This window comes from Schistocerca serialis, chromosome 10 (assembly GCF_023864345.2).
Source record: "Schistocerca serialis cubense isolate TAMUIC-IGC-003099 chromosome 10, iqSchSeri2.2, whole genome shotgun sequence".
In the NCBI taxonomy this organism is placed as follows: domain Eukaryota; kingdom Metazoa; phylum Arthropoda; class Insecta; order Orthoptera; family Acrididae; genus Schistocerca; species Schistocerca serialis.
The window spans coordinates 84719711-84730927 of record NC_064647.1 but is presented as its reverse complement, the minus strand read 5'-3'; the positions used below and the strand labels follow the sequence as shown (position 1 = coordinate 84730927).

Sequence of the window (11217 nt, the reverse complement as noted above, 5' to 3'; positions counted from 1 at the left end):
TTTCTGTGTGCTAGGCGCTTAGTAAGTGGGCGGTTTTGTTTTGATATTGAAATGTTTTTGTCACCCACAACAGAAGTTGTATGGAACATACACTGTTACGTGTATAAAATATCAGAGACGCTGCGACAATTACTAGAGAAAGGTTGAGAATCTCAAGTGCAAAAGAAGGGGGGGCTTAATGCATCCTCGTACTGGAGTGTTTGCCGCAAAAGTGCTGCCTAATTCCGTAACTTATCAGCAGATGACGTCATAGGATATTGCTGTATCATTTCCGTTATCAGTTGCCTTGAAATGAATTGCAGCTAATTGACCTATAAGTACGGAGTGGTGAGACTGCCTTAGTCCAGTAGTGGTGACTGTCTCGGAGAACCCACGCCAGGTCCTGACGTAGGGAAGTAAAAATGAGTGTGTATCAGGCAGTGCAACCGGAGTACACGACGTCTGACAGTAGTGATGCGGACAGAAACGTTACGTTGGACTACTCGAGGCTGTTACTCGATTCGGACACACTGATGTACAACTTGGAAGAGTATGCAGCGAAGGACAAAAAAGCTACTGAGGACGTAGACACGTTATTGCTGTACAACAATAACTTGGATACACTGCCGGCAAGCGTTTCGAAGTTCACAAATCTAAAAATGCTTGATATCAGTTACAATAATATAACCCACCTTCCAGAAGCATTAACGGAATGCAGACTCTCCTCCCTCATAGCAAGGAATAATATGTTGGAAAATGACTCCTTCCCTAAATCGTTTGGTGCACTTACCAGTTTGAAAGAACTGAATTTAAGTGGTAATAGTCTAACGTCATTCCCACAGCAAATTTTGGAACTTACAGCACTGAAGTACTTGTACCTTGGTTCTAACAGCATCACCAACATCCCAAAAGACATCTGGAAATTACAGAGGTAAGACTCACTAGAAACTATTGAAACTTGTGTTGTACAATTAGCATTGCTGTGTTTGTTTTACTGGAATCCAGATAATAGGCCTATGTGCTAAGTGATTAAGTGTTTATGTATATAATTTAGCTTACTTTTCAGTAGTATTACCATTTTCCTTCCATACGGAATAACACTTAAGTTTAGCTGGCAAAGTCAGAGCATTTAGAAGTGTAGTTGTGATCTGTTTCATTTTTCTGTTGTAATAAAGTGAAAATCACCAGTAAGATTATCAAGATTTTTATTTGCTGCACATTTGCCTTCACAAATTATTGGAACAGAAGCAGCTCAAAACAAATTAGAGGTGTAGGTGTACACTCACTTATCAAATATTGTAAAATGTAATTATGTGTCAACAGATCTGAAATTTTTAATGTTGTATCACAGGTCATTTATTATACAAATCTCAATGGTGTTTTCTATACTACAATACGAGGTGTCCCAGGAGGAAAGGTCAATATTCAGGGATATGATAGGAATGGTCATTTGAAGCAAAAAGGTGTAGTAAATATGCGTACCTTAGGAGGTATGCACATCTGTTTGGCAGAAGAAATGTTTCACTGTAGGAAAGATGGAAAAGTGCTCATAGCCCTTGAGATGCATTTTAGAGGTCATATTTACTAGGCTTAGACTTTTTTGCGTTGAATGATTGTTCTCATCATATATCTGAATAATGACTATTCATCCTGGGACACCTGCGCAGTGTCTGGATTGAATTTACACAATATTAGCCTAAACAGAAATTTTAAAATACACAGTATTTAATTAGTATTAGCTAATATTTATGCTAAGACCTAAACTTAATCATAATAGACCCTGTTGTATTATTTTGATTTTAGTGTTCCAATGTGGGCATAAACTATGTAAATAAATAAATTAGCTAATATGTTTAAATTTGAAAGAATACATGCATTAATAAAAAATAACACTGCATCAGTTCATAAATATTTACAGTTTTATTTGTGAATATTCATTTGGCATGAACTCTTTCAAATATTTCGTTTTTAAACAGTTTGTAGCCTTAGTTATTAAAACTGTGGACCTATATTCAGGAAGTGACAGGTTCCAATTCCTATCACACACACTTCAGTGTTTTTCATAAATTTCTTTAAGTACCAATCAGTAATAATGTGACAGAATCATAATATTTACTCCCAATGTACAGGACAACTTTGTTTGACTAAATTTCAGACATTGTTCTGCTTATACTGTCAGGATTTGCAGTATATTTTACCTGGGAAATTTGAGTTTTAACCTTGGCTCATGTTATACCAGCTCGTTTCTTAAGAGTGCAGCAGAAATATATATGAAGCATATAAAATCTTCATAGGCTTCCAGCTGCGTCAAGTGGTTAAAATCATGGCTGCAAGGCAGTCGTTGACCACTTGACAATGGCCGTGGAGAGCGTGTCGAAAGTTTGTGGGATTTTAACCGTGTGATGCAGCTGGAAGTCGGAAAAGATATTCATATTGCTGAGAGACCATGCATACATGCGTGAAGCATGTTAACAAGAGCCACAGATGCCTTGTTGAGTGCTAAAATTCTTTTACAGTACATGTATAAAACAATTACATGGCAAGTGTTATCACTGCGGCATAATTTACTGTGAGTGTTTAAGACCAGTTCGAAGATTGTGAACAAACAAGTGAGACATACTATCGAAAAATGCACTGACTGGCTGTTGTATAACAATTTTTGTGGTAATTTTGAAGATAAAAGAAATGAGTTTTTCAGAGAGGTCTAATAGTTAACTTAGTATTTATGCAACTTTTCATTGTTGTGAGTTCTTAGCAAACTTACCTTCTTTCGCAGTTTGCAGTACTTGTACATGGGTGGCAATAAGCTTCAAGAAGTACCTGCATCTGTTGGTAAACTCAAAAACCTTCAGGCTTTGGTGCTGTGTGATAACTTGTTGGAAAGTCTGCCAGCAGCTATAGCAAATCTTAAGTACCTGAAGTCACTTCTGCTACATAAGAACCGTTTAACAGTTCTTCCACCAGAAATTGTGGGTCTAAACAGCCTTGCAGAAGTAAGTGGCAATTTAAATGTATGAGTATGCTTTGAGTGATAAAATTTTGTGCCAGACAGGGATTCAAACCCAGATTTCCTGCTTTTTACAAACGTTCATCTTAACCATTAGACCATCAAAGCACACCTACAGCCTTAATTAAAAACTTCAATTGTCACTTATGTTTCCACTTTGGATTTAGTTCTGTTTACAACAATAAATTGTGTTATCTGCTGCTAATATTATTTGACAATATTTTGTATGGTTTGATTACATAATGGGCCCTATTTGGTAAAGATAAACACATTAGACATCTCTTGTGGAAAATTCATGCCCAAATGAAGATGTCGTCCTACAGAACTTTTATTGTTGACAACTGATATGATGTCAAACCATTTCAAAAATTATAGAGCAGCATGAGAAGCTGAATAAAAATGTAGTTGCATACAATACCCAAACAGTTTTTAAAGAGACTCCTTACATATTTAGTAAAAAAATGCAGTGGTCACTGTGCAGTCTGTGTCCGTGCAAAGTGTTTCATGACAGAGTATTTGGAGATTACAAAGATGGCATTTTAATAATAGCATACTATGAAAATTTGTATTTACGTACATTATCAAATAATAGTTGAGCTATGAAAATTGCAGACTATTCCTTCCTGAAGTGTTGCCCCCATCACTCTCTGGCTCCCTCCCCACTCTCCCCATCGCTCTCCCAATCCCCTGCAGCTTCAACATACAGAGCTTGTATGTAGGAAAAAATTAGGTATATGGTCATTTTCATTTCATATTATTTGTCAATGTATAGACATTTCTAAGTAATTTCTTGACCAGTTCTATCACAAACATCTTGAACCATCTGTTTGTTATAAATCCTGAAAGCTAGTAACAACTTTGACTCATGTGTCTCTACCCATAATGTTGTTGTCTTGTGTCTTACTATTACTGTGATGCAGCTCTCCTTGCTAATCAATCTTGTTAAGGTCTCTACATCTCTGTGTAACTTCTTCAAGCTACATGCACTCGAACCTGCCTTGGCCTCGCTCAAAAATTATTGCACCTGTTACTTACTTCCATTATCAAATTAACTATTCTTTATGAACGAAGACATGTCCTATCAACTTTTCACCAAGTTGTGCCGTAAATTTCTTCTCTCCCCAATTTGATTCAGTACTTCTTCATTAGGTAGGATCCACTCTTAATTTTTTGGGTACACCGCATTTCGAAAGCTTCCTATCCATATTATTGCATCTGTAACTAATGTCTCGTGAATGAGGTTCCTCTAAAACACACAATTCCCTCAAAGTCTCAATCACTGTCTTTGGAAAGGAGTTTGAAAATAATTGCTAGTAACTATGTGACTGAAACATCCGATCTATGAAGTCCAGCAATAAGCCTAGTTGCACTTTGGACATTGTTCTTAGTTTTTATATGTGGTGGTTACATATGGTTTGTTTGGTGATTTATGACATTGTGCTTTATTTATTTGCAGTTGAGTCTCAGGGACAACCCACTTGTGGTGAGGTTTGCCACGAACATGTCTCTGGACCCTCCAACACTGTTGGAGCTGGCAGCGCGCACAGTGAAGCTTGCTAACATCACATACTCTCCGTATGACCTCCCAAGAACTCTTGTATATTACCTGGACAGTGCACACCACTGTGTCAATCCTCACTGCAAAGGTAGGTAAATTGTATGTGTCTTCTATTCCTCTTTTATGAGTAACATCCCAAACCTAAGTTGGCAGTTGAGATGTTTTCAGTAAAAAATGCCATACGACATCTCGTGTCTCTCTCTCTCTCTCTCTCTCTCTCTCTCTCTCCTGCCTGGGAATGTGGAACCAGAACTTTATTTTATGGTTAAATAATGTAATAACACATTTCACCATTCACAGGACTTTTAAGTTTATTCTGTTCAAATAAAGTGTGCTATTTTTGTGTGCAGTTTAATCCCTTTCATGACCATCTTTGCTTCTAATGATTAGACTGACTGACTGACTGCCTGTTCTGTTTTCAAAGATTACTGTTGTGCCCATCTCATTTTTGGCCTGCCTGGGTCTTCTCTGACTGTATCTTAACAGTTGGTTCATTAGTTATTCTTCTGACATTCTGCTCACACGCTGTTTCCAACAGTTTCTGTATTTCTGTGTTGTGTTGTTTATTATTCCTTCAACATACAGTTCTACTCAAATTCATTCATTCCTAAAGTGGTCCCTCACCCATGGATCCAAGAGCTATTGCAGCCCATTCTTGCTTCCCGAGCTGCATTTCCTTTCCAGTGCCTCTCCCTCACTGTCCTCGCTCCTCCCCTTCTGTGCCTTCCTTCTCCTCTCTCGGTGTTCTCACTTTTGCTGACCTGGGTGTCCACCTGGCTTGTTGAATTCCTTGTGGTTTTGTTTGCCTTGCCTTTTCTCTTTCATCCTTTTTGGTCCCCCTTTAGTATTTGACCTCCACTGCCAAATTTTCTCTCTGTAATGTGAGCCATTTGTAGAACAAGTCCCTCCTTAGCATCTACAGTGTGGATTCCTCTCACCCCCCCCCCTTTCCTTCCCCCCTTTCCTTCCCTACCGTAAGCCCTTCGGCCCCACGATGTCACCAGCACTTGTCGCCAGTCCATGTAGCGGGGCTGTTATGTAACAATCTGGCTGAGCCACCTGACAACACGGGGATCACGCTTCTGATACCCAAGCTGCTGCCTTTCCATGGTTGCTTGTCATTCCAGAGCATCAGAACTTACAGCAACAGCTGCTGTGCTGTTGCTGGGTGGCATCTCTGGGGAGAGCCCCTGATCGGAGTGGGTGGTATCGGGGCGGATACTTCGTGCATGAAGTGTATCGAGCTCCAAAAATCTGACCAATCTCCTACAGCTGTCTCTTTGATTGCTAACCGATCATTGAATGCTGCTTCTTATGACCCTGCAGCCTTCTCTTCTCTGGCTGCACCCTGGAAGGAGGACTAGGCTTGCCGGCTTGTAGTGAAACAAAGCCTTTACTTTTTGTGGAAAATATCGAAGGTAAGTTTGGCAAAGTGGAGTGTCTAAGTAAGATGCGATCGGGTTCCCCATTGTTGAAAACTTCTTCTGCCACCCAGTCTGCAGCTCTTTGTGCTCGTTATCATCCTGGAAATGTTCTGGTATCCATTACACCTCACCAGTCTTTGAATATGGTCCAGGGGTCACTCACTAACACCTGAGATGTTGGGAGGACATATTTAATGTGAAGGGCCAAAAGATGTCTGCTTGTGTCTGTATGTGTGGATGGATATGTGTGTGTGTGTGAGTGTATACTTGTCCTTTTTTCCCCCTAAGGTAAGTCTTTCCGCTCCCGGGATTGGAATGACTCCTTACCCTCTCCCTTAAAACCCACTTCCTTTCGTCTTCCCCTCTCCTTCCCTCTTTCCTGATGAGGCAACAGTTTGTTGCGAAAGCTTGAATTTTGTGTGTATGTTTGTGTTTGTTTGTGTGTCTATCGACCTGCCAGCACTTTCGTTCGGTAAGTCACCTCATCTTTGTTTTTATGTATAATTTTTCCCACGTGGAATGTTTCCTTCTATTATATTGAAAATATAATTGGGTAGATAAAAGAATCTACTCACCAAGTGGTGGTAGGTCAAACTACACAAACCCCTACAAATGTTAAGGAAAGATGCAAACTTTTGGAGCCAATGGCTCCTCTTCCTGGCAGAAGGGTTGAAGGGGTACGAAGACGGATTAAGGAAAAGAAATGGCGAGGTTTGTGAAATGGAGTAGTTTGGAAAAGTTACCCTGAACCCCGGGCCAGGGGACACTTATCGGATGGAATGAGAACCTTTGTGTGATTGTTTTTTCTCCTGCCCCCTCACTTCTTGCTGACTTGTTTTTTTATATGTCCAATTACATTATCTCTGTTTGGTTGGTAGCTTATTTGATTTCGTAAATAATTAAATCTGTTAACTTATTCAGTTATTCTGTTGATAGCAATTATTGGGCTGGTTTGGCTCAAACCCCTTAAATGCAATTACCCCTTTGTTTTATTAATTGAGATTTCCATATTGCACAAAAAAAAGCCCCAGGAAACAGGGACTGAGAGGGTGGTGGCATTTGTAGACGTGGTAAGGAATTCTCCTGCTTCACGACACAACTGTGCAGACAGCATCAGTGTGAAGGTGAATATGTGAGTGTAGTCTTCGGGTTTTCTGACTGTTGGTGTGTTCCACTTTTGAAGTTGGATGGCAACTTCAAAAGAACAAAGAGTGTGTGTGGAATTTTGTTTCCTGCCTAAAAAATTGAGAATGGAGACTCACCAAATGCATCAAGAGGCTTTCCAGGAGGATGTTATGATCTCCACAAAAGTTTTCAACTGGTTTGTGTGCTTTCAATGTGGTGAGATGAGACGAGTGTTGAAGACCAACCTCGTTCTGGACACCCTGCAACATAGTGAAACGAGGAAAACATGGGAAAAAATCTGCCAAAAAATCATCGAAGATTGTCATTTCGTGATCTACCAAACTTCAGTGTGAGTTGGAGGTCATGCCAGTGGAATTTGAGTGACGATTTGCACCCGAGCCATGTTGCCGCTAAATTTGTTCCGTTCCTTCTGACACAGGAGCAAAAAACAGTGCACATGAATGTGTGCCACAAATTGGAAACAGAGATTGAAAGTGATCAAAACTTTTTGAACAAAGTCATTAGAGATGATGAGAGTTAGTGTTAACGCTTATGACACAGAAACCAAGCAGGCATCCAGCCAGTGGAAGACTTCCAACTCTCTCAGACCAAAAAGAGCAAGGCAACTGAAGTTGAATGTGAAGATTATTACCACTATCTTGTTTGATGTTTGTGGAATTGTGCATCATGAATTTTTTTACCCCCTGGCCAGACTGTTAACCAGCAGTTTTATTTGGAAGTTTAAAGAAGTCTGCAAGAGGATGTTTGGAGGAAATGCCTAGAATTTTGGTGTTCAGCTGACTGGTTTGTTCATCATGAGTACGCTCCTGCACCCATGGCCTTACGAGTGACCCACTGTTTGGCATCTCGGGGATGGTCTGTGGTTCCCCACCTTCCATATTCCCCAGAGCTAGAACCCATGCGACTTTTTCCTATTTCCGCAAATGAAAAAAAAAGGAAGTGTTATGATAATGTGGAGGCGATAAAACAGCTTCGCAAAGGGCTGTGGGCAAGATCAATCTGGAAGAGTTCCAGACGTGCTTCAGACAGTGGGCAAAAAGACTTGACAAGTGCATCACATCTAATGGAGAGTACTTTGAAGATGACTGAAGGATTTTGTAAGATGATTCATGAATAAATTTTTTATAGCTTTATTTGGGGGGGGGGGGGGTCGTCCCCCTCGTATTATTTGCAAAATAGTTGTTACTTAAATATGGCATATTGTAATTGATTTTCATCATCAAATACAATAAACTGATTGTCTGCAAATAGGCAGCTGTTCGTGGTTCCATGCTGTGGTATCTGTAACCCAGGACATACTTCTTGTTTCCTTCTTCTTAAGATGTCAGTTTCTATATTAAATAATGTCTCTGATAACTGCACCCTTGTATGGCACCCTCACTCACAAGTTTCCTATCCGAAATTCTTGCTTCTGTTTTAATCATTATTTTAGTGTCTTGTCTACATATCTTTCAGAATTTTTATGATGTGTTTATGATAATATCAGTTTTTTAGGATGCTCAATAGTATTTGTCTACTTACACAGTTGCAAATTTTTACGTAATCGATAAAGGTTTGTGCATTTCCATACTAAATTCATACCTTTCCTTTATTAACTGTTTTATAATGAATATGACCTTCCCATTCTGAAACAGTCCTTTCAAAAGGAGTATTTTACTTACAGTCTGTTGTCTCTTGCCATTGACTGTAGCATGTGTCTTACAGACTCTATCAAATGTGTCGCTCATAATTATAACTGTTATTCAATTCTTCCCCGCCCCCTTTTTTTAAATAAAAAAAAGGGATGACAGTTGCAGTCAGCCATGCACTTTGTATATGCCCATTCTACTAGCACACATTAAACAGGTAGAGCCTTATTACAACATACCGTCATATTTTATGAACACTCTATCCTGTTGTATATAGTGGCCTGATCTACGGTCCAATACTGTCATCAGTAATCTACACTACTGGCCATTGCAAACTGCTTCACCAAGAAGAAATGCAGATGATAATCGGGTATTCATTGGACAAATATATTATACTAGAGCTGAGATGTGATTACATTTTCACGCAATTTCAGTGCATAGATCCTGAGAAATCAGTACCCAGAACAACCACCTCTGGCCGTAATAATGGCCTTGATACGCCTGGGCATTGAGTCAAACAGAGCTTGGATGGCATGTACAGGTGGTACAGCTGCCCATGCAGCTTCAACACGATACCACAGTTCACCAAGAGTAGTGACTGGCGTATTGTGACGAGCCAGTTGCTCGGCCACCATTGACCAGACGTTTTAAATTGGTGAGAGATCTGGAGGATGAGCTGGCCAGGGCAGCATTCGAACATTTTCTCTATCCAGAAAGGCCCGTACAGGACCTGCAACATGCGGTCGTGCATTATCCTGCTGTAATGTAGGGTTTCGCAGGGATCGAAAGAAGGGTAGAGCCACAGATCATAACACATCTGAAATGTAACGTCCACTGTTCAAAGTGCCGTCAATGCGAACAAGAGGTGACCGAGATGTGTAACCAATGGTACCCCATACCATCACGCCGGGTGATAAATCAGTATGGCGATGATGCATTCACACTTCCAATGTGTGTTCACCACGATTCCGGCAAACAGGGATGCGACCATCATGATGCTGTAAACAGAACCGGGATTCATCCGAAAAAATGGCTTTTTGACATTCTTACACCCAGGTTCGTCGTTGAGTACACCATCGCAGGCGCTCCTGTCTGTGATGCAGCGTCAAGGGTAACCGCAGCCATGGTCTCCGAGCTGATAGTCCAGGCTGCTGCAAATGTCTTGCGAACGTCCCCATCCGTTGACTCAGGGATCGAGACGTGGCTGCAAGATCCGTTACAACCATGCAGATAAGATGCCTGTCATCTCGACTGCTAGTGATACGAGGCCGTTGGGATCCAGCACGGCATTCCGTATTACCCTCCTGAACCCACCAATTCCATATTCTGCTAACAGTCATTGGATCTCGACCAACACGAGCAGCAATGTCGCGATACGATAAACCTCAATCGCGATAGGCTACAATCCAACCTTTATCGAAGTCAGAAATGTGATGGTACGCATATCTCCTCCTTACATGAGGCATCACAATGACATTTCACCAGGCAACACCGGTCAACTGCTGTTAGTGCATGAGAAATCGGTTGGAAACTTTCCTCATGTCAGCACGTTGTAGGTGTCGCCACCGGTGCCAACCTTGTGTTAATGCTCTGAAGAGATAATCATTTGCATATCACAGCATCTTCTTCCTGTCAGTTAAATTTCGCGTCTGTAGCAAGTCATCTTCGTGGTGTAGCAATTTTAATGGCCAGTGGTGAAATAAATCTGAATTCTCTTTGATGTATTGAATTGCCTACTCTTTAGTTTTCTTGAGATTATCATTAATGAAAATTACACGAAAATATGGAGTTCAACTGATGCAGTGTGATGGTTTCACACCAGATTAGTAAAGGGAAGGATTTAACCTTACAGAGTGAATCAAACTTTGCACTTAAATGAGGGAGAGACAAGATATCTTGCCAGTACTTACCTTAAGGAGGTGAAGTTGCAAGTGCTACTGATGGAAACACTTAGAAGTAGAAGAAACTATTCATAGCTTTTGAAACTTCCACTTGTTCCTCATGGAGGTCTGATGTGTGGATGGTTGGAAAGGAGGGACAGGTCACTCAGATCCCAGATTGAAAGGGAAAATTTGAGATTTCTTATGACTAAAACATCTTAAATGTTGATTTTTCAATCTTCAGTTGCCAGTAATATTATATTAATGATTTTTAGCTCATTTCTATAAGAAACTATATAAATTTATTTTGCTCTATGTGTTTTGTGTCAGTTTCTCGAAGCATCGTTAATGACATATGTGTTGGTTTTGCACTAAGTGCATCCACACCGTTCTACCAGTGAAGCTGTTCTTCAGCTGGCCCTAAAAATCATGTCAATGCAGCACACAAACTTCTCTGCCTTGTTTTTATATGTAAAATGTTTATGTTAAATAAGTAAATTCCATTTTCTCAGACATAATCTAGAAACTATCGGTATGAGGAGACCAAAACATTGGAGCAGGCTGAAGTTAACTGCTTTTATGTGCTGTCCCCTCT

At 40.3% G+C, this 11217-nt stretch overlaps 1 protein-coding gene across 1 annotated transcript in view; it reads left to right on the top strand.

The window, feature by feature from the left end:
* The first annotated feature begins 3 nt into the window (after positions 1-3).
* The window catches only part of LOC126424781 (leucine-rich repeat-containing protein 58), a 15045-nt gene continuing 3831 nt past the window's right edge, over positions 4-11217 (top strand). The window contains exons 1-3 of the mRNA XM_050087544.1: positions 4-910; positions 2756-2972; positions 4443-4632. Of these exons, the coding sequence (XP_049943501.1) occupies positions 402-910; positions 2756-2972; positions 4443-4632 (916 nt within the window). The 5' untranslated portion in view covers positions 4-401. The remainder of the gene's footprint in view (positions 911-2755; positions 2973-4442; positions 4633-11217) is intronic.